This window comes from Sorghum bicolor, chromosome 2 (assembly GCF_000003195.3).
Source record: "Sorghum bicolor cultivar BTx623 chromosome 2, Sorghum_bicolor_NCBIv3, whole genome shotgun sequence".
Taxonomy (NCBI): Eukaryota; Viridiplantae; Streptophyta; class Magnoliopsida; order Poales; family Poaceae; genus Sorghum; species Sorghum bicolor.
In genome coordinates this window covers 19,726,705-19,750,843 of record NC_012871.2, presented here as the reverse complement: position 1 = coordinate 19,750,843, position 24,139 = coordinate 19,726,705, and the positions used below count along the sequence as shown (strand labels likewise).

Here is a 24,139-nt window from a genome sequence, read left to right as displayed (position 1 = left end):
CCATCTCTCGAATCAAGTGCTACTAGGTCAATTCTTGAGCATATGCATTAGGATCTAGTAAAGAGCCAACTTAACTTCTTTGAAGAAATTATTTATGAAATGCTAACACACATGCACAATGGTAGTGGACACTTGTTGTTGGCACATTTGCAAAGAAGGTTGGGTTTGAGGGGTAGAGGAGGTTTGGGTTCCTCTCTTCCTCCTGCCGGGATTCAACGCTTTTGGGAAAATAGAATGCATATTTTCCATTGTATCAGAGGAAAGTTTTGGCAAAGTCACGCGAGCGTTTCTCGCTGAGAAATACTCATCGGATGTTGGGTTCGATAGCGTCGGATGTTGAGCCCGCGTCTGACGCGGTCAGCGCAGTAAGGCGCAAATAGGAGTGTGCATCGGAGCATTTGACGCCTCACACTGTAGCAATGCTGCTAGAAGGGGGTTTCGAAGTTGTGTGCATTAGATGCTAGCATGCGTCTGATGCCACACCGTCGGACGTGTTGTAAGGTCCAAATGGCTAGAGGGGAGGTGAATAGCCTATTTAAATTTTCTACCATCTCAACTAGATAAGTTGGTTATTAAAACAAATGGCAACGCTATTCTAGCACTAGTACAACTAAGCTATGCAAGCCACCTACACAAGTCTAGCAAGAAAGCTAAACACTAAGTCACAACATCAAACTACAACTAAGGGCTAGCAACACTCCTAAATAAGAGGACTAAGCTAAACAACTCGCAAGGTATATAAGTAAGTAAAGGAGTGGAGAGTGATTGTTATACTGACGTTGTAGAGTAGAGATATATCCAAACAATCACTCACAATCACAATCACAAGAGAAAATCCTCGGCAAGAGATGACACAAGATTTTTTACTGAGGCTCACTTGCTTTCTGGCAAGTTAATCCTCGTTGTGGTGATACACCCACTTGATAGATCACAAGCTAATTGGCAACCCAAAGTCAAACCCTCAGCGGATGCCACATATCCACGAGCAATCCATTAGAATAGCCAATTGCGATCTCCCACGGATGCGGCACATCCACGAGCAAGTTCACATAGTTTGAATAGCCTATTTACTTAGTTGCTTACCTTGCTTAGTTGTGTAGCTTGTGTAGTTTAGTGTCTTGTTGTTGTGGTTTAGTGTTTAGCTTTTTACTAGACTTGTGTAGGTGGCTTGCATAGTTTAGTTGTGCTAGTACTAGAATTGTTTCGCCATTTATTTTACTAACACACTTACTTAATTAAATTTGTAAAATTTTAAATAGGCTATTCACCCCCTCCCCCCACTTCTAGCCATTTGGACCTTACAACGGGGCGACCACCAACCGAGCTACTGCTCGTTTGCCCTATGAACATAAAAGAATATTGTATTATTTCGAACATGATTTAAGCAAATCTTAACTTCAAACATCGAAATTTTATAAATTCACTCTCAAAACATGTAAGATAAATGTGTTGGAAAGAGCTTGCATAATCTCACAAATCTGGAGGAATTAAGAAACACATTCTAGAAGGTTTCGGCGTTGTTTGGGAGAATTGTCACAAAGAAACGCTTTTATGAACAGCTGCACAAAACAGTGAAAGAACACGATCACAATAGTAAGCTGATATGATTCAGTTTCTGTTTTAGTATAAATAGGATTATGGGAGGAAATGTTTAGTATAACATATCAGCTTATATGTTATACCAAACATGCCGTTAAAAAATTGTACATAAAAATCGTGCAAAGTTGAAATGCCAAGTATAGTTGTGAGCTGGGACTTTTCAAGGTTTAATTTGTGAACTGAGATAGTACCAACGAGAAAACTAAACTGCCAAATTTGGATGCCCCGTTTGAGGATAGGGACTTTTAGACTTTATTTGGTTGAGGTTCTGAAAAATGTCTTTGCTGTCAAAAAGCAGAAAGCCAACGAAACAATTAAAACTTGAAGCTGTTTTTCATATGTAGTTGTTTTTCATGTAGTATAATTTTAGAAGCACCCTAAATTCTGCTTTTAGTTTTCTGCTTTTCGAAATGAATCTCTACAACTAAAAATTAATTATGGAGATGACCCATCTACCACATCTATAGTGAAGCCACAACTCCCATCCTTTGGTGGTCTTTTTACTGTACGATGACACGCTATACCATCAACCCACGCCCCACTCACCCATGCATGCAAAATTATTTTAGCAAATTAAAAAAGTCATAACTCCTAAACCGGATCTCTACAACTAAAAATTATGGAGATGACCCATCTACCACATCCATGATGAAGCCACAACTCTCATCCTTTGGTGGTCTTTTTTACTGCACGATGACACGCTATCCCATCAACCCACGCCCCACTCACCCATGCATGCAAAATTATTTTAGCAAATTAAAAAAGTCATAACTCCTAAACCGGAGATATAATTTAAATTCCGATTCCACCATTAAATTTCTTATAACAAATCCTTCAAAACAAGATCACACATGGATATATTTAGATAAAATTTTATTAATGAATATTTATCTTATAAAGATAAAATATGTTCTTCTATTAAGTAGAGACAATATTCTAGGTTTAACAGACAATGTTTTGTCTTTGTAAAAAATGTTATCGATTTAGAAGAATAGTATTTTGGTTTTAGGTTTATGAAACTCATATTACAATATACATAAAAATACATAAATACATGACATAGATAAAAAAATAATAAAATCTAGAGCAAAAAGCAAAAAGAAAAAAATAAAACACAAAATAGAGAAAAATTTCAAAGAATGTCAAAGGGTTACTTTTCAAATATCGTAAGTATATTTATAGAATATTAACATCACTAAATACATCACAGAACATCATTAAATATATTACAGAGCATCACATCTATTATAGATTACATGTATACTAAGTGAACACCATAAGAAACATCATAGAACATCACATATATACTACGTAAACATGACATAACACAACATAGAATATTAAATATATACTACATAAACATCACATATATATAAAAAATAAAAATAAAAAATAAAATTACTAAGAAGAAAATATAAAACAAACATGATTAAAAAATAATAAAAATTGAGTAGAGCAAATAAAATAAATAAATAATTTAAATAAGGATAAAAAGAAGATTAAAAGGAAATAAAATATAAAATAAGAATGAAGAAATATGGAAAATCAGAAAAGAAAAAAAAGGAAAACAAATAGAAGCAAGGAAGAACAATAAAAATAAAACCAAAAGAAAAAAATGAAAGGTAAAATTAAAACAAGAAAAGAAATGAATAAGGAAATAAAATAAAATCGAAAAACAAAAACTGAAAAGAAATGAATAAGGAAGAATATAGACAGAAAAAAATAAAATAACAATGAAGAAACATAGAGTATGTGGATTTTAAAACCCGTAGCAATGTACGGGCATTAACCTAGTAAAAATAGATAAATGTTTCACATCTGCCAAGTATAGTTCTCTGTTTAATAATTGTCAAATACAAACGAAAGTGCTACAATAGCTGAACCCAAAAAATTTTGTGAATTAAACAAGGGCTAAGCAACTTAGATCTTTTTCACAGCGCATTACTCACGTAGCTTTTTTTCACATCTCACATCAGCTTTTCAGTAGTTGGCAACTAAACTAAATAGACCCTTAGTCTCGCTCCTTTGTTTGAGACATAAGGTGACGTAGGAACAAAATATGTCGGACAAGAACCTCTCAAGCTTAGGCTTTATTTAGTTTTTGGTTAGCACTTTCATTTTTATTTAGTAATTATTCTATAATCATGGACTAATTAGGTTCAAAAGATTCATCTCATGATTTATAGGCAAATTGTCCAATTAGTTTTTATTTTCATCTATATTTAATAGACCATATATGTGCCGTAAAATTTGATGTGACGAGGAATTTTGAAAAGTTTTTAGTTTTTGGGTGAACTAAACAAGGCTTTAGTGTTTCGTTTGTTTTAGTCCTTAAGATTCGTTTCTTATTATTGTTTCACTAGTAGGAATGGCGCGCCCTGCGCGCCGATTATTAACAAAGTAGATAAGTGGATAGAAAGTATTGGAAGCTGATAAATATGTACAAAACAACATAGTTTTGATACACTATAGATGATAGAAGGTGCCACTGCATTAAGACGGGAGAGTTTGACAGGCAAAGAAAAACACCGTCAACTGTGTGATAACGTTGTTATGCAAGGTTAGTATGAAGCGGGTTGATGCATAAAGTTCTAGCAAATCTACTTGAGGAAATAATAGAGGCAATATTCTACAAACATTAGTTTATGAGTAGGTGTTGCTTGTCACTTTGCAAAAGAAGATGACCTATGTTTAAGATGGTGGCGCACCCTGCGATAGCAAAGAATTAAAAATGCTCAAGGGATTTTATATCATTTAAATTGACAGAAGGTTTAGGAGTATTGTTGACAAGGCACATTCATGAGGTATTACAAAACAATATTGTTAGGAGTTAAAAATATCTGAGGTTGCAAAAATAGTGTACACAAATTAGATTGAAAGTAACTACAACTACGGCTCAAAAATAATATATGTATATGGAGTGGAGCACTAAAATGATAAATTTGAGTGTGTGTGTGTGTGTGTGTGCGCGCGCGCGCATGTATTTTTTGTTTATCTAGCAAAAAAAAGATTCCAGTAATATGGGTGTGAGCCATATTTTTTTACCTATTTTGTTTTCTTTGTTGAAGCAGACGTTTGAGCTCTAGGTTTTGGTTGAAGACTGGATCCATCGGTCTTGTGCGTAGTCATTGTTATTAATAAATCATGGCAGGAGTAAGTCTGTTTAGTTGTGACATGAGGGGAATTTGAAATACAAAGTTTGGAGGAATGAAGCGACTTTGCTTACCTTTTAGCTTTCCAGTCGACAAAATAACAGGGCTGAACAACAGAAAGACGACCAGAATTAGATAGGCACCTGCTAAAAGTAACACCATTCAGCAGGCTGAACACAAAGTACTCTGAAAGGAAAACATGGAAGCAATTTAGAGTTGATGAAATTATGGTAGAAATGCTGAGCTGCATCATAAGAAACCAGAATAAAATTTTGTAAACATTGCAACCCCTTGAGCAGGAGCAATCCTCAAAATACAAACAGATGCAACTTCAGCTACATGCATGAGAAGAGGGCTCGCTAAGTAACTTAAATACAAACTATGACGCAAATGGCATGTAGTTCAAGCTTCACAAAAATATGGATAAAGCTACATGAACATGTACATGGAGCATGTCTCTGAGTTTGCATATCAAGTCTTCTTTTGCAGAGAGACAGGTAAACGATGGCCAGGTACAGTTTTTCTAGATAACTTTAGTTCCAAGTCTTAGGTGGCTTAAAAAGGACACATGAATCAATATAGGGAACTAAAGTTAATTTAGTTATTAGGGGTTACCTAGTAGGGTAAGACGCACTCCAATGCAGTTTAGATGAAGAAGTAATTACTTCTGTGTAAAGGGACTAAACCACTACAGGAAAAACCGAAAACATGTGTAATAGCTCAGATGCATAAAAATCATATAAATTAGACGGAGAAGTGTTTTAGCTGCTACTAAAATCAACAACTGCTACAGAAGTGAGGTAATCAAATGACAAATGGGAGCAACACACCTAATTCTCTTTGTTTCTAACACTTTGCTGTAAGAGACATATAAAAAACAGACTCGAATATTAAAATCCAGCAACTATTTAGAATCTGTGAGCTAGAGCAAACTTTTGAGAAGTGATAGGTGTCACAGTCATCAAAATGAGCCTGTTATTTTTTCGTAGAGCTTGAATGGTTTATATCAAATTTGCAGTGATTTGCAGACAACAATTTAATCAACAGGAAAAATGGAGGGCTAATTAAAAAAATTGAAGGGACACCTCTAGACATAGCAGGCACCTAGCTGCCCTGTACCTCCCTACAACAAGGACGACATGGTCCTGGGCACAGGAGCAGAGAGGGTAAGCAGTGAAGGCATGGCCTGCAGACAGAAGGTGCTGGATGAGAAGATGGTCTGAGAGAGAGAGAGAGAGAGAGAGAGAGAGAGAGAGACGACTTTAAATGGGACCTTGAACTTGATTACTTCCTTCAATGCATTACTAAAAAGATTACTATAAAAATTGTACAGACAATTTGAGCATGAACTTAAAAGGTATGGCAACAATTAATTCGAGTAAGACTCATCAGATTTAGTGGTTGATTTGCGTATAATATGCTAAACTCAGAATTGTAAGGCAAGAACGTAGCTATAAACACCCGCTCATATGGATGTGTAGTCCATCAGGTAAGGAAACCAATGAAAAATGGCAGTCCTAATTTTGTGGGGGCCTCGAGGAGATCAAAGGCCAGCAGCAAGAAAAGAAGATAATGAAAAAGCATACCGCTTCAGTAGCAAGCATTGCACCAAGTTCTTTAGCCTTGTCTGAATTCTCTTTCATTTTTGTGTCTGAAAATCTTAACCTACCGGAATTAACAAAGTAGTAAATGTTTAGATGTTGCCGCCATAAGCGAGGACCAAAATAACAGAAGTAAAAATCACTATTCTAGATTAACGAATAGTATTATAATTTTTCTTAATAAAATCAAGGTCATGCTATTACATGACATAAACCAAAATATAGTTTTGGGGCCTGCAGAAACCTATTATGCTTGTAAAGTGTGGAAGTACATTAAGGTGAACTCAAGACACAAGGAAATATCTATCTTATTTAGTACTTTAAAATATGTAAGGTACAAAAAATAATAAATAAAATTGAATAGACAGGCTGTGTATTTTGGAATCCACGGAATGAGCATGGTGAAGATTTTAATGGGCACATGAGTCAATGGACTGCATTACAGAAAACACTGGTTAATTAATCTTGTGTGACAGAGGAAATAATATCGAGTCATATGCTTACTAATCCAATACTGAGGATCACCAACATTTACATCAGTATTTCCAAGCAGCCCATTAATCAAAACAGTCTTGACTCCATGGCGGCAGCTGCAAATCTGTCAGACCTTAATTAGATGGATGGATAAGAAAATAAAAGGAATAGAGGAGAGTGTTAGAATACCAATCTGTTCAGCATACGTACATGGCAACTATGGTTGCGTGTTGGAGTATGAGTCAGGCATAGATACGGTTTCATGTGTTGTATACGATTAGGATATCCTCTTGTTGTAATCCTATTATTGTAATCTCCTAGATTAGATACTTGTTGTACAAAATGTAAACTCCTTTGCCAGAGGATATTCCTGGCCTATATAAACATGGAACCGTGGCCTGAGAAGGCACCACGCTTTAACCAAATTCACATGGTAATCAGAGCCCGGTAGCTATTCCGCAATTTTCTCCGATGTCAACATCCTTCGTTCCACCTGCGTCGTACACCTTCATCGGATGTCCGGTGACCGAGAAGCTGGGAAAGAATAACTTCCCGCTTTGGAAGGCGCAAGTCCTCTCGGCGATCCGCAGAGCCGAGGTCGCTCACTTCCTCGACGCAGCAACGGCGGGAGAACCGCCGAAGTTCATCCCAAAGGCGAAGGAGACGCCTGATGAACTCATTATCAACCCCGAGCACTTGAAGTGGGTTGCGAAGGACCAGCAAATCTTCAACTACCTCATCTCCTCCGTCTCCAGGGATGTGCAGGTGCAGATTGCATCTTGCACCACAGCCGCCGAGATCTGGAAGGCCATCCTGGACATGACGGCATCCCAGTCCCGCGGACGCGTCATCAACACGCGCATGGATATGGCTACAGCGCAGAAAGGCTCCTCCACCATTGCTGAATTCTTCAGCAAGATGAAAGGTCTTGCCGACGATATGGCGGCTGCCGGCAAGAAGCTCGACGACGAGGAGATTGCTTCGTACATCCTCGCTGGTCTCGACAGGGATTTTGATCCCGTCGTCTCCGGCGTCTCCAACCGCGACGAACCGGTGTCCCTCGGCAACCTCTACACCCAACTTGTCAGTTGGGAGCAGCGCATTAATTTCTCCAACGGTGGTGGTGACAACTCCAGCTCCTCCTCTGTGAACGCTGCTGCTCGCGGTGGTCGTGGTGGCTTCAAACGTGGAGGTGGTAGTCGCGGCCGCAACAATGGCCGTGGTCGTGGCAACAATGGCAATGGTGGACGTCCTCGCCAGAAGAGCAATGAAGAGTGCCAGTTGTGTGGCCTTGAGGGTCATACCGTCTTACGCTGTTACAAGCGTTTTGACGCATCTTTTCAGGGACCTGCCCAGGAGAAACGGCAGGCATCTTCGGCAACCGCCGGTTATGGTGTAGACACAAATTGGTACACCGACACCGGCGCCACGGATCACATCACCGGCGAACTTGAGAAGCTCACCGCCAGGGACAAGTATCACGGCACTGATCAAGTGCACACGGCAAACGGTGCAGGTATGAGAATCAATCAGATTGGTCAAAGTATTGTTCATACCCCTAACCGAAACCTTGTTCTCAAAAACGTTCTTTATGTTCCTGAAGCAAATAAAAACCTTGCCTCTGTTCATCGTCTTACATCTGATAACAATGCATTCATTGAATATCATGCGGATCATTTTTTGATTAAGGATCAGGTCACGAGGAAAACTCTGGTTAGAGGGGGCTGCGAAGGAGGACTCTATCCATTGAAGTCGTTTAGATCTACTTCAAATAAAGTGACGCATGCTGCCATCAAACCTTCTACGTCTAGGTGGCACAGGAGGCTTGGTCACCCGTCGTCTTCCATAGTTCAGCAAGTTCTTAGCAAGAACAATGTTCCTTTTGTTTCTGAGTCAAATAAAGAACAGGTGTGTGATGCCTGTCAGTTAGGGAAGAGTCATCAATTACCCTACCCTGTGTCTACTAGTGTTTCCTCGAGTCCTCTTGAACTTATTTTCTCAGATGTATGGGGTCCTGCCTCCACCTCTATCAATAGACACAATTATTATGTCAGTTTTATCGATGATTTTAGCAAGTTTACATGGATTTATTTGCTTCGTCATAAATCTGAGGTGTTTCAAAAATTTCATGATTTCCAATCTATGGTTGAGCGCCAGTTTGATAGGAAGATTCTCTCTGTCCAAACTGATTGGGGCGGGGAGTATCAAAAGCTAAACACCTTCTTTCAGCGCATAGGGATCAATCATCATGTTTCTTGCCCCCATGCTCATCAACAGAATGGATCTGCTGAGCGAAAACACCGGCATATTGTTGAAGTAGGCTTATCTTTGCTAGCTCATGCGTCTATGCCTTTAAAATTTTGGGATGAGGCTTTTCTAACTGCTACATATTTGATCAATCGGTTGCCTAGCAAAGTTATTCATCATCAAACTCCCCTTGAACGACTCTTCGGTCACAAGCCTGATTATTTGAATCTTCGTACTTTTGGGTGTGCCTGTTGGCCCAACTTGCGTCCTTTCAACGCAAAGAAGTTACAGTTTAGGTCTAAACAGTGTGTCTTCTTGGGATACAGTACCATGCACAAGGGTTTTAAATGTCTTGATGTTGCTGAAGGTCGTGTCTACATCTCTCGGGATGTTATCTTTGATGAAACAGTCTACCCCTTCTCTAAATTACACCCTAATGCCGGTGCTCGTCTCCGCTCAGAAATCCTTCTCCTTCCAACCGATCTCCTTAATCCTTCTTCTGGTTTTGGCGGTGAACATACTTTTGATTCAGCTGATAATGATTCCCTGCACACTAACCCGTGTAATGAGCATGCAGATTCTCCTGACGATTCGGCGTCGGACGGTGCTAATCCACGGCAAACTGGCCGTGATTTTATGCAGGTGGGCGGTTTTCCTTTTTCGGCAGGAACAGGCGCCAATCCCGGAACAGATTTGTCGGTTGATCCTCCGGCATCTGCTACGACTGCAGGTGAATCCTCGTTGCAGTCCACGCCGGTGTCGTCTACCGCGCCTACCTCTCCGCCTTCGCCATCTGTCCCGTCCCGGTCCGTCCTAGCTCCAACTACTGGGGGACAAGGACAAGGCGCGCCAACGCCATCTTCTTCGATGACTGCGCCGGGACCTTCTGCTCCAAGCAGTACACATGCTGGTGGCCACACTAGACCCTTAGTAGCTGATCCTGTGGCTTCAGCGATGGCGCCTCCACCGCCTGCCGATCCACCACGTCCACAGACTCGTCTTCAACACGGGATACGGAAGCCTAAACAGTACACCGATGGCACCGTATGGTATGGTCATCTTGCTGTTACTCCTGAGGAATCTCCTACTTTGAAATCTGTTCTAGCTGATCCGAATTGGAGAAAGGCCATGGATGCAGAATTTCTGGCATTACAGAAAAATAAGACATGGCATCTTGTGCCACCTCAAAAGGGAAAGAATGTGGTTGATTGCAAATGGGTGTACAAGATTAAGAGACGGTCCGATGGGAAGATAGACAGGTACAAGGCGAGATTAGTTGCTAAAGGGTTCAAACAAAGGTATGGCATTGACTATGAAGAGACCTTTAGTCCCGTAGTGAAAGCAGCTACTATTCGCCTTATATTGTCTCTTGTTGTGTCTAACAAATGGTGTTTGAGGCAACTTGATGTGCATAATGCTTTCTTGCACGGCTATCTAGAAGAAGAAGTCTTTATGCGACAACCTCCTGGTTATGAAGACAGCAGTAAGCCACATTACATCTGCAAGCTGGACAAGGCCTTGTATGGCCTAAAACAGGCACCCCGTGCTTGGTACTCACGTCTATGTCAGAAGCTTCAGAGTCTTGGTTTTGTTGCCTCCAAGTCAGATACATCCCTTTTCTTCTATAAGAAAGGAGGCCATGTCATTTATATGCTCGTGTATGTTGATGATATAATTGTGGCAAGCTCTTCACAGGCAGCAGTGGATGCTCTACTGCGTGATCTTGACAAGGAATTTGCAATCAAGGATCTCGGTGAACTAAGCTATTTCTTGGGCATTCAGGTTCAGAGAAAGAATGGTGAGCTGTTGATGAATCAGGAACGATATGCTAATGAGATTCTGCAAAGAACTAATATGCAAATGTGTAAGCCGGTTGCCACTCCTCTTCCTACTACAGAGAAACTTTCATTGCAAAGTGGATCTAGCCTCGGGTCTGAAGATTCTACAAGATACAGGAGCATTGTGAGTGCTTTGCAATACCTAACGTTAACAAGGCCTGACATATCGTTCTCTGTCAATAAAGCTTGTCAGTTTCTTTATTCACCAACTACTCAGCATTGGGAGGCAGTGAAGAGGATTTTGAGATATGTCAAAGGAACTATTAGTCTTGGCCTCAAGATTAGAAAGTCTGATTCAAATCTTGTGAGTGCCTTTGCTGATGCAGATTGGGCAGGATGCCTAGATGATAGGAGATCCACGGGAGGCTTTGCTGTATTCCTTGGGAGTAATTTAGTCTCTTGGTGTGCCAGAAAACAGGCGACTGTCTCCAGGTCGAGCACTGAGGCAGAATACAAAGCTCTTGCAACTGCAACTGCAGAAGTCATATGGATTCGCAAGTTGCTGGATGAGTTAGGAATTTGTTATCCCCGTGCTGCTCGCCTCTGGTGTGACAATATTGGCGCCAAGTACTTAACACCAAATCCTGTCTTTCATGCCCGAACAAAGCATATCGAGATCGACTATCATTTTGTGAGAGAACAGGTCGCCTCCAAGTGCCTGGATGTCCGGTTCATTAGTACTACAGATCAAGTTGCCGATGGATTCACTAAAGCTCTTCCAGTGAAGCAAACTATGCTGTTCAGAAACAATCTCAATCTTGCTGACAAGTTGTGATTGACGGGAGGTGTTAGAATACCAATCTGTTCAGCATACGTACATGGCAACTATGGTTGCGTGTTGGAGTATGAGTTAGGCATAGATACGGTTTCATGTGTTGTATACGATTAGGATATCCTCTTGTTGTAATCCTATTATTGTAATCTCCTAGATTAGATACTTGTTGTACAAGATGTAAACTCCTTTGCCAGAGGATATTCCTGGCCTATATAAACATGGAACCGTGGCCTGAGAAGGCACCACGCTTTAACCAAATTCACAGAGAGCACTTAAACTATATGAAGTATTGCAATAAAATCAGCTGGAACCAGGAGATCCAAAGTGTTTCCTTGATAAAATAACCACCAATATTAACCACGCTAACATACAACCACCAATATTTGTTGGCAGATTAGAAGGTCCAGCTTTTGCTGCGTTTAGATACGGAGGGCGAAACCATTCCATAGTCAGGAAAACAGTCTGAACGAAGGAGTAAGTAGGAAGAAAAGGAATAACTAAGGTTGCCTGCGCTAAATCAAATCCCAGCACCTCTCTCCATGCCAAACGGTGCTGGTTAAGCAGCTTTCTCCTTTTGTGACGACTCTCAGCAGTAGCATAATGTGTAGTAGCATCTAGCAGTTGCTGAACCCTATCATATGGATGAAGATCCAGCGAAGTAGTGTTCGATTTTAAAGGAGATAACTAACAGAGAAAGCCATTCATGTGCGTTTTTGTCGTGGAGTAGGCCTGGTCGCTTCATTCCCTGGCACATGTATGCAGGTGGGAACCTAAAATGTTTGTGGATTTGAAAACATAATATATGGTATAAGGCATTATGTGATTATGTGTCGTATTTATTCTTATTTTGTCTATTTTTGGAAAACAAGGAGAAAAGGAAACCAAAAAAGAAACACACAATATGGTCAGGCCACAGTCTATGGAGATCTAAATCAGGAAGGCTATGAAAGAAAGGACATGTAGGCTCAAGAACTAACCTGAGACCGATGTGGATGGCACCGTGGAAACAGCAGAAAACCAGTAGCAACCAAACCGAACTGGTAGAACCCAAACTCAATAACAGCACTGCATACATATAAGGGAGGAAAATAGTAAGAAACTTCTTCCCCTTTTGGTGCTCCTTTTTCTCAGAATCCACAAGAATGGCACACCGCGTAGTTGATCTAAAAGCAGTTGAAAAAAAATGGACCACCTTCGCAGCACAGTAACAATACGTAGGCAGTAGCAGGAGACCCAAGTTTCGTCGGCAGTAGCAGAGAATCTGAAAGTCAACCAGCGAAGCAGAATCAGCGACAGCAGGAAAAAAAGAACAGCCCCTGTGAAAATCTGTGAGGAATAACATAGGTACGGCAGCCTCACACACAGAGAAAGGAACTCACCCAATGTGCCAATTGTAAACAGTAGACGCGGTGGAAGACGGCGAGACCGATGTCAGAAGCAGGACAAACAATGCGGCGAAGGGAACGTTCGATGCGAAAATAAGGCAAGGTAGCAGCGAGAAGCGCGGTGCTGTAACCCCCGAGGCCGAGCTGGCGGCCACCCGACGGCGAGGGTGCCGGCGCAGCTGCACGGCTAGGGTTTCAGCGCGGCACCGGCGAATGCACCCACACTGACGCCATAGAACAGCCGGAGGGCAGAGCACGGCGACCTCGGCGCGGGGAGTACGGCGACGGAGGGAGTAAGGCAGAGACGGAGCAGGGGAGGAGGTGACTGGGGGCAGAGGAGATGGCTTCGATGATGGCCGTTCCCCTTCCCCTTTTTAGCAGCCTCTTCTTTTATTTGCAGTAGCAGTTCAGCCTAGCTGGAAGCACCCCATTGGCCCAGGACCGTACAGTATGTACAGGAACGTGGCGAGGCTTCGAGAATATTGTCAACAGGAGACTGAGGCCAATCTCACCGTAAAAGTGGAGATCAGACGGCGTAAAAGAATTTTGCTATCGTGGAGTAGCTCAACGACCGCCGACGCGTTCCCAATTGTAGGAGAGAATGTTCCTCAGTTTTGTGGCTTGAGCTTTTAATTTTTTTGGCTGTATAAATTTTACGTGGATATAGAGCCAAACTTTATATCCTAAGAAAGCCCGATGGGCACTCTGGCGGCCTGCGGCCTGCGGGCATCATCGAACTGCTGCACAACGCCACAGCCAGCAGGAGACGGCCCAGACAAGACCCTTGCGGGCTACTATTCCTCTCTCCCCGGAGCTGCTCAGCACTCTGGCGGGCTTCTCTCGGCCCCTTCAATTTCCTGTCCACCAGCATCGGGCCTTGTTTACTTGCAAAACAATTTTGCAAAATGTGAACAATAATATTTTCGTTTATTTGACAAATATTATTTAATCATATGTTAACTAGGCTCAAAAGATTTATCTTGTAAATTACATGTAAACTATATAATTAATCATCTTTTTTACCTATATTTAATGCTCAATACATGTCGCAAGATTCGATGTGACTGGTAAACAAGGCCCAGGTCGGACGACGTGCACTTGCGCGTTCCTCCCGTGCGTCCAGCCGTCGAACGTCGCCTCGCGCGACAGGTGATTCACGGGCGCCTGCTTCGGCGGCCGTGGACAGAAAAAGAATAGGTCAGTCTCAATGGTAAGTTTCATTTCACTGTTTCTAAGACTGCCACATCAGCTTTAAAACCTTGGATTAAAAAATAAAACTAGCTCTCTCAATGCATAGTTTCATTGCACAGTTTCATAGGCAATCTGTAGCATTTAATTTTGTATGGTGTTATGATCAACTGTGTCATGTGCATTATGTGGCCATTTGGCATTGGCGTTATTCTCACACTGGTGTGCTATCAGCCTATCACATGCCAAAAGAAGTATATTAAACATAGGACGACGAAGCTACCGTTCAGTTAGAAAAATGAAGTACGTTAAACATGCCAAGTCGATAACATTTCAGATAGATGTTCATCTGATTGAAAATAAATATTCTAATAGCCTGCCTCTCAGTTCACCGTAGACATTCAAGGATAGTAGCAGACTAGCAGCCAAATCTTGACAATGGTGATTTCCCAAACACCGTGCACTCCAGCTTCTGAAAATGAAGTGGTGAATAAAAAAAAGTTACTGTTGTCCGGTAGAAGATGGAGTAGTGAATATAAAAAAGGTTACAACAGAACTTGATGGGGATGAAAAAGCCCTGTGAGCTTACCACATGTTTCGACGACATCCAAATTTGTTCCAAATATGTTCCACCAAATCTTTCTTCAACCGATGATGCGCCGAACGATCCCGAATATCACTATCTTTCTCTAAAACTCTTTCAAATGTAACATATTGGTCAGAACGAAATTCCGGTTCTTCGACAATCACTGTACTTGGAGCCTCATTCAAATCAAGATTCTCTTCTAGGTCATCTTCCTTTTCATCTTCAACTATCATATTGTGAAGTATGATGCAAGCTAGCACAACATTGTGGAGTTGATCCCGGTCATATAGACGAGCTGGTTGTTTTAAAATGCAAAATCGACGGCGCAATACACCAAAGGCCCGTTCAATATCCTTCTTTGCTCCTTCTTGTTCCTGTGCATATAACTTATCCTTTTCGGATATGGGCATTGATATTGACTTCACAAATACAGCCCATTCTAGATATATTCCATCAGCAAGATAGTACCCTATGTTGTGTTGATTCCCGTTGACCATGTATTGGACTCTAGGAGCTTGTCCCTTTAGCTGTTCAATAAATATAGTAGACTGGTTCAAAACGTTGAAGTCATTGTTAGAACCCGCGACCCCAAAGAACCCATGCCAAATCCAGAGATCATGTGATGCCACAGCCTCAAGAATTATAGTCGGCACTTTCTGATCACCTCGAGTAAATTGCCCCTTCCATGCAATTGGGCATCTTTCCCAGTGCCAATGCATACAGTCAATGCTGCCAAACATACCAGGAAATCCTCGTTTCTCACCAATTTTGAGAAGACGCTCAGTATCCTCCACAGTCGGACGCCTCAAGTATCGTTCACCAAATACTGATATAATACCTTGCACAAAATTCTTCATTGCCTCCATTGTCGTAGTTTCTCCAATCTTCAGATAATCATCGAGATGATCTGCAGCGCTGCCATTAGCCAATTGGCGAATAGCCGCGGTGCATTTTTGTAATGGAGTCAGTCCTTGGCGATTAGTCGCATCCACCCTTTGAGTAAAGTAATCTGACCATTGGCCTAAAGCCTCAACAATACGCAGAAAAAGGGGTCTGGCCATACGAAATCTTCGGCGAAAAATTTTGGATGAATAAACAGTCAGAGAAATAATCATCCACTAGACGATGACTGAAATCCTCACGAGGCCTTCTGATGTACTTAGGCGGATGCAATCGATGATCGTCTGCCTCTTTTTCAAGAGCTTCCATGCTATTCTTCATAACCCCCATGGCTTGATCCAGTACCTCATCCAGGATGTCATCCTCAGCGATGAAATCGTCCAAAATATTGTGATCCAACATGTCAAATCCACCTTGCGAAAAAATTCCCTATATCAAATGAAACTGATTAAATCGCAGGTGAAGCATATTCTAGTACCAAGTTGCTGAAATGAATAACACTACTGACACATGTGCTACAGGATCATTTAGAAACACTGATTCTAAAGAACGAATACTGAAACAAATCATAGAAAATATTTAAGATTCAACACAAGTCCTGATAATAAAGCAAAGTAACAATCTAACTGCATACATCTCTTAAAGTGTGTCTGTAGTAACTATTTTTCAATTACAGGAAAAAATTGTGGCTACAAATTGAAATTCCTGACATTCTCTTTATCCAACACAGATCAACAACTACAAATTGAAATCCACCAAGATACGAGCTTACCACTGATTTGTAGAATCCAAACCAGAGCCCTGTCGTAGAGTTGGGGAATGGCCTGCACCGTTGTCAAATCCACGCCATAGCCCTGTCTCAGAGTTGGGGAAGATCGCCAGAGGTGGCACAGATGGCGGCTGTGGAGCACCGTCGTACATAGGGAGCTCTGTCGCAAGGACCTCCAGTTGTCAAGGACGGCTCGCCCTACCGCTTGCCGACGTCCCTACGCCACCCACGGAAGGCACGAGCACCGGTGGCGGCTCGTGATGTCTCCTACCCCTGCGGCTTGCCGATGGAGATCTGCCGCTCACCCGAAGAACTATAGCGTTGGGGATTGAGGGAGTTGGCGCGAAATAGGAAGGGGAAAGGTGGGAGGCAGCGATGGAACGGAGAATCACGCGCGTCGGAGATCGCAGGAGATCCCATCGAGCGTGATGAAATGAAACTCGATCGTCTCAATGGGGATTTCATCGTCTGGGTATCGGTGCCGGCTGGGTTTCATCCGGATGAAACTCGTTTCCTCTCTCTCCTTATTAATATCTTGCCAACTTAGCATATTTACTGATGTGTTACAACATTAATTGAAAATAAAACTTCTTTGAAACTTTCGTTGAGACTGGACTAATCGGCTGGGCCGGCCGCACGCAGACGCCGGCCGGGGTCGTGCCGTGCATGCATCCAACGTGTCCCGTCCGTCGCTCGGCAGTCAGCAGCAGTCACCCGGGCGGCCGCCAAACGTGCGTCCGGGTCGGGCAAAAGCATTAACGACGACTCGTGCGACGTGTGCGTGCGTCCCAGTTCGGACTTCGGAGTGGCAGACAGACACGAGACGAGCCAGCGCGCGCGCGGCGAGACCCATGCAATGCATGCGTCCGGCATCGCTGTCGATCGGGTCGATCGTCTGCTGACCCCCCCACCAGGCCACCATGCATACCATACCACCATACCATACCATTATTATAATCTATCTATTATTTTAGGTCTTGTTTAGTTTGCAAAATTTGTGGTTTTTGACTACTATAGCACTTTTGTTTTTATTTAACAAACATTGTCCAATCACGAAGTAACTAGGCTCAAAAGATTCATCTCACAAATTACAGATAAACTGTTGAATTAGTTTTTATTTTCATCTATATTTAATACTCCATGCATGCGATCAAAAATTCAATGTGACAGAAAATCTTAAAAATTTTTACGAACTAAACAAGGCATTAGTCCCTACTCGTACTTAGATAGGGACGTGCCGGCCTGCGGTCGTGCGCCGCACCGGTCCCTTGTCCATCGCTCATCGCTGGCCGCGCGCTCCGCCGCGGTTGCGGTCGCGGGAGTCGGACGCGGTCGCGAGCGTGGTCTCTGCAGCGACCATGGCCGCCGTCGCGCGAGGTCTGCCGTGGCCATGGGTTGCGAGGTCCGCCGCGCGCGTCCATGGCCGCCGTCGCGAGAGGTCCGTGGCGGTCGCAGCTCGTTCTGCTCCATGTAGATGCGGTGAGGTGCAGTTTGCCGTGGGCACGAGGTCCGCCGCGGCCATGGCCGTCGTCGCACGAGGTCCGTCACGGTCGCGGTCGCGGTCGTGGCCCGTTTTGCTCGATGCGGATGCGCGAGGTTGCGGCAGCATACTCGATGGTGCGTTTTGCTCGATATGGTCTGTTCTGCTCGAGCTCGTGCAGCATCGCCGCAGCTCGCGCGTTAGCGCTTCCACGGCGTCTTGTTGGGCGCGCACGCACATGCAGCGTGTAGGAGCATCGTCGTCGGGATTGGTACCGGTGCGAAGAAGTTGCTAGCCTCAAGCAGTTTGCCTAGCCCGACGGGCTCCTCCTAGCACAGCAGCGTGAAGCAGCGTGGACACACGAAGTACTAAAATAAATATGAAATTCTACGATAAAACTATACACCGAGAGATCCGTTTTATATCAAAATTTTAGGCGGGCCTTGTTTAGTTCCGAAAAGTGAAAAGTTTTCGGTATCGTAGCACTTTCGTTTGTTTGTGACAAATATTATCCAATCATGGACTATCTAAGATCAAAAGATTCGTCTCGTGATTTACAGCTAAACTGTGTAATTAGTTTTTGTTTTTGTCTATATTTAATGTTTCATGCATATGCCTCAAGATTCGATGTGACGTGGAATCTTGAAAACTTTTTGGTTTTCAGAGTGAACTAAACAAAGCCGTTGTTCAGTTGGCAAAAAACATAGTTTTTGGTTACTGTAGCACTTTTGTTTTTATTTGACAAATATTATTCAATCACAGAGTAACTAGGCTCAAAAGATTCATCTCACAAATTACAGGTAAGCTGTGCAATTAGTTTTTATTTTCATCTTTATTTAATACTCCATGCATGCGACTAAAGATTTGATGTGACGAGAAATTTTGAAAATTTTTACGAACTAAACAAGGCCTTATATCTTGTAAATTGGGAGATGTATTGAGACTGACAGTAATGATAAGGGCTGGCCTGTTCACTCGCAGCTCCTGTGGACATGACCAATGCAATGCACGCATTCATGGTAATGTACAGTATGCCCTAAGTGCAGATTGTCCATGCATCATGTGGACTACGATGGCAAGGAGCTAGTCGACGCCGCTCCTTCAACAAGTACATCCATGGCCGTACTCTTTCCGTCCAGAAAGAGTGTCGTTTTAGGTTTTTATGCCACAAGTTTGACTCGATTTGTAGAAAATACGTGCAATATTTATATTTCTAAATAAATTTGTTAAAAAACTAGACTTAAAGATCTTTCCAATAATATTAATTATATATTATAAATATTAATGTTTTTTACTAAATATTTAATTAAAGTTATTTTTTGGAAAACGAAAACGACATTTATTTTGGAACGGAGGGAGTAGGTAGGATCCATCAACCAGCAGTGTTTGGCTAGGCGCGCATTTTAATCTGGTTAGGCCAAAGTCGATGGGTTAAAGCCGTGACGACGCCGGTTTTGACTCGACGTCGACGACGACGGGCAGGGGCATGCATGTGTGGAAAATAAAAAAAAAGGCACGCACGTACTACTCCGTAATGATGCTTGCGTGGTTAATTAGTTAGGGCAGGAAGCACATCGATCGATCGGCAGCACGCACGCACGCAGGCGGTAATCTCTCTGCCTGCCCTAATCATCATCATCTCTGACACGGCATGTGGGTGAGCTGACAGAGGGCGTGCCATGCATCAGATCAGATCAATCGGTCGGACAGAGCGGCTCCGGCCGGCACCCCTGCACTCCTTTGGCGCACCAAAGCTGCCGCTGCGCCGCGGTATGTTTCGTGTGCTCCTGCCTGCCTATACTCGTGTTTGCCTTCCTTTAGGCCACTAGTACAGTGTTCATACTAACTCTACGACATCATCTATTAATACTCCCTCCGTATCGGTTTTACTGGACGTTCTGGAGCAAAGCGCAATTGCGAGAATACTCGACGTCCTAGTTCGCGAGGGTGGTTTTTGACCCGAGTACCCTTGCGCTGCTGCTGGTTCGCTTCGAAGCCGTCCGTTCGCATCGCCAGGCATTAAACACCAACGCTTCGAAGCCGCCCGTTCGCATCGCCAGGCGTTACGACTTACGCTCGCTCGCTGTTCTCGCACGCGCTCGCTCGCCGCCCACGGCTCGCCCGCCGCCCGTCGCTCGCCTCGCGTCCAGCGCTCTCCGTCGCCGCAGTCCGGTTGCGTCTCGCGCTCGCCGTCGCCGCAGCTTCGTGTTTCGCTCGCCGCCCGCCGCTCGCCTCGCGTCCTGTGCTCGCCGTCGCCGCAGTACGGTTGCATCTCGCGCTCACCATCGCCGCAGCTTCGCGTTTCGCGCTCGCCATCGCCGCAGCCTCGCCGTTCCATGGAGATGGACATGGTGCCATCGCCGCTGGTGGTCTAGAGCTGGAGTCAGAGGCGCTTGCCGCCGAGGACGTTTGAGTACTAGATGGAGAAGCAAGCAAGCTTGAGTACTGGAGCATGCAGCGTGGGCACTGGGCAGCAGTCCAAGCGTTTAAAAACGCAGCAGCGTGGGCAGTCCAAGCGTCTTGCTTGAGCGAGCCGAGCAGCTAAAAACAGCAGTCCAAGCGTTTAAAAACGCAGCAGCGTGGGCAGTCCAAGCGTCTTGCTTGAGCGAGCCGAGCAGCTAAAAAAATTAAATCCTAGCGCCCACTGAGAGTTGAACCCAAGACCTCAGCACACTTACTGCACCGCGCTAGCCAGTTGGACTGTCTTCGTTTCATGCATATAATGCACCCGCAGCGCTATTTAATAGGGATAAGCAGGGAAAACTAACCCTAATTAATAATACCTTGGTAACTATACTTATATCCTAAACGTCTTTTATTTCTGATATGGAGGGAGTACAAATCAAAGGACCAATGAATATCTTTTAGTGATGAAACATAGATAAAAAAATATTCATAATTCATACAAAATGCAATTTGAATAATTTTCAATAACAAACATCATCCTATGGAGACGAGAACAGGTGACACCAGTGCATTGATTTATTTTCTTTTTTTATAAAGTGCATTGATATTTGATACTGCGATCCACCATGCTCGTCATTCTGGTCAACCCACAGTAAACTCGCATTAAATGCGTCAGCCTCCACCGTGACAGTAGCATTTTCAGGCCTTGTTCTAGGGCCTTGTTTACTTCAAAGAAATTTGCAAAATAGGAATATTAACACTTTCGTTTGTATTTGACAAATATTGTCCAATTATGGATTAACTAGGTTCAAAAGAATCGTCTCGTCAATTCCGACCAAACTGTGCAATTAGTTTTTATTTTTATCTATATTTAATACTCCATGCATACGTCTAAATATTCGATGTGACAGGGAATCTGAAAAATTTTGCAAAATTTTTGAGAACTAAACAAGGCCTAGGTCTTGTCTAGTTCACGGCCTTGTTTAGTTCCAAAAAATTTTACAAAATTTTTCAGATTCTCCATCACGTCAAATCTTTAGACGCATGTATGGAGTATTAAATATAGACAAAAATAAAAACTAATTGCACAGTTTGGTCGGAATTAACGAGACGAATCCTTTGATCCTAGTTAGTCCATAATTGGACAATATTTATCAAATACAAACGAAAGTGTTAGATTTTCCAAAATTTTTTGGAACTAAACAAGGTCGTACCTCAAAATCCAAACAGTTTTCAAGATTCCATATCATATCGAATCTTACGACACATACATTAGGTATTAAATATAAACGAAAACAAAAACTAATCACACAGTTTAACTGTAAATCGTGAGACGAATCTTTTGACCCTAGTTAGTCTATGATTGGATAATATTTACCACAAACAAACAAAAAAAACTACAGTAGCAAAATACAAAAAAATTTACATCTAAACAAGGGCTTAGTAAAAAAAATTTGCAAAAAATTTTAAATTCTTCGTTACATTAAATCTTGCAGCGTATGTATAAAATATGAAATATACATAAAAATAATAACTAATTACACAGTTTGTATATAATTTGCAAAACGAATATTTTAAGTTTAGTTTATTACTCTCTCCGTCCTTGAATACTGCTATTTCTAGGAGAAAATTTTGTCCACAAATACTGCTATTTCTACTAGCATACTCAGTCCACCAGCCCATTTAATTCTCCTCGGAACTTGCGTGGTCCACCAACTCATTTAATTTCTTCTAGGGAGTAGTACTTTGGCGCATGGTAATTGGTTGAGTCTATTCAGTTGATATTAAATGCAGCTCGTTGGAAGCAGAGAACTATGGCTTAACGTGCATGATTAAATGGTGGAACCTAAATTAATTAAGGGTAGAATGGTCTTTTGTTTGTCACACTAATATGTCTGAAATCTGCTAGAAATAGCAGTATTTAGGGACGGAGGGAGTATTGGACAAAATTTTTTAAAACTAAACAAAGGCCTCAGTTTTATTCTCGCGCAGACTGCAAGGCCTGGAGGACTGGACTGGTATCCTTGGCAGCAAGCTCGCGTGAATGAAACGGGGACAAACAAAAACGGCCTCACAACGCCAGCCCATTCATCAAGGCCTTGTTTAGTTTCCAAAAATTTTACAAAATATTTCAGATTCCCCGTCACATCGAATCTTTAAACGTATGCATGAAGTATTAAATATAGATAAAAATAAAAACTAATTGCATAGTTTGGTTGAAATTGACGAGACAAATCTTTTTAACCTAGTTAGTTCATAATTGGACAATATTTGTCAAATACAAACGAAAGTGCTACTATTTCTATTTTGTAAAATTTTTTGGAAGTAAACAAGGCCCAATTCTTCCGGCAGCGGCAGCATCTTTTGCCCTTGGAGCACGAGCGGAGACCGCAGAGCGCTCCCCACTCCCCAGCCGATGAATCGAACGACATTCTCGCGCTGCTGCAGCTACTAGAGGAGGACGGCCACGGAGAAGACGAGAGGAGTACTGGCCCTCGCCTCCGGCCCCTCCGGCCTCCAGCTCCTATACCAGAAAAAAAGCCAGCAGCTCACAGACACGCAGCGCCTTTTCGACTCGTTTCCTTCCCAACCTCCTCCAGTCCTCGGCTCTTTCCTCTTGGTAGTTGCCGAGGTGAGGTGAGGTGAGGTGAGGTCGACGCTCCTCCACTCCTGCGTGACTGCGTGCGTGCGTGCGACTCTGTCGTCCCGTCTCGTCCTCGCCTTCCCTTCCCTAGTCCCCTTGCCTGCCCCGAGCGAGGAAGGGCACACGCAATGCGAGATTTCTCCTGTTTCGGCGACGCCGCCGTCACGCTGGCCGCCGGGGCAGCTGGCGGCGGCGGGGGAGGAGGAGGCGCCGCCGCCGCGCTCGACCGCTCGCTCCAGGCGGCCACGGCCAGCGACTACAGGGTCGCGCTGTCGTCGCGCAAGGAGCTCCGGATCAAGGTCACCTGGACGCGGGGAGTCGTCGCGGGGGCCAGCGGCGCGGTGGCTGGCGCGGCGGGGGGGCCGACCGGGATCGCGCTGGCCATCGACGACGGGTCGTCCCTGGCGGCGCCTCCTCCGCTGGCGGCTGTGGCGCTGATCGGCACGCAGCGCCGGACGGCCCCGGCGCCCGCGCCCGCGCAGCACTTCCTGCAGAAGAAGCGCGGGACCCGGTCCTTCGTCACCGACGCCGGCACGGCGGTGTCCATCTACTGGGACACGGCGGAGGCCAAGTACTGCCCCCCGGGCGCGGCGGAGCCCTCCCGCGACTACCACCTCGCCGTGGTCGCGGACGGCGAGCTCGCGCTGCTGCTCGGCGGCGGCGTCGGAGGCGAGGCGGCGCGCGACGTCCGGCGCCGCTACGCGCCCGCGCCGCGCCGCGCGCTGCTCAGCCGCCGCGAGCAGGTCCGCGGGCCCTTCTCCTCCTCCTCCTCCTCTGCTCCCCCGGCGCATCAGCTGGTCCACACGACGCGCTGCAGGTTCCGCGACGACGGCGCCGAGCACGACGTCACGGTCGCGTGCCGCGGGGACGAGTGGGGGTCCAGGGACGGCGAGGTGTCCGTCAGCGTCGACGGCAAGAAGGTGGTGGAGGCGCGCCGGGTCAAGTGGAACTTCCGCGGCAACCGGACCGCCGTGTTGGGCGACGGCGCCGTTGTCGAGGTCATGTGGGACGTGCACGACTGGTGGTTCGCCGGCGTGCACGGCGGCGGCGGCGGCGGCGGCGCGCAGTTCATGGTCAAGGCGCGCGGGGCTGCTG

General features: G+C 44.1%; 1 protein-coding gene across 1 annotated transcript in view; it reads right to left on the bottom strand.

The window, feature by feature from the left end:
* Positions 1-15,711, bottom strand: part of LOC110432642 — a 29,110-nt gene extending 13,399 nt beyond the window's left edge. Inside the window, exons 1-7 of the mRNA XM_021453418.1 lie at positions 15,567-15,711; positions 13,066-13,441; positions 12,879-12,947; positions 12,664-12,751; positions 6,857-6,950; positions 4,826-4,937; positions 4,645-4,713 (exon numbers count right to left, since the gene is read on the bottom strand). Of these exons, the coding sequence (XP_021309093.1) occupies positions 4,645-4,713; positions 4,826-4,937; positions 6,857-6,950; positions 12,664-12,751; positions 12,879-12,947; positions 13,066-13,441; positions 15,567-15,711 (953 nt within the window). The remainder of the gene's footprint in view (positions 1-4,644; positions 4,714-4,825; positions 4,938-6,856; positions 6,951-12,663; positions 12,752-12,878; positions 12,948-13,065; positions 13,442-15,566) is intronic.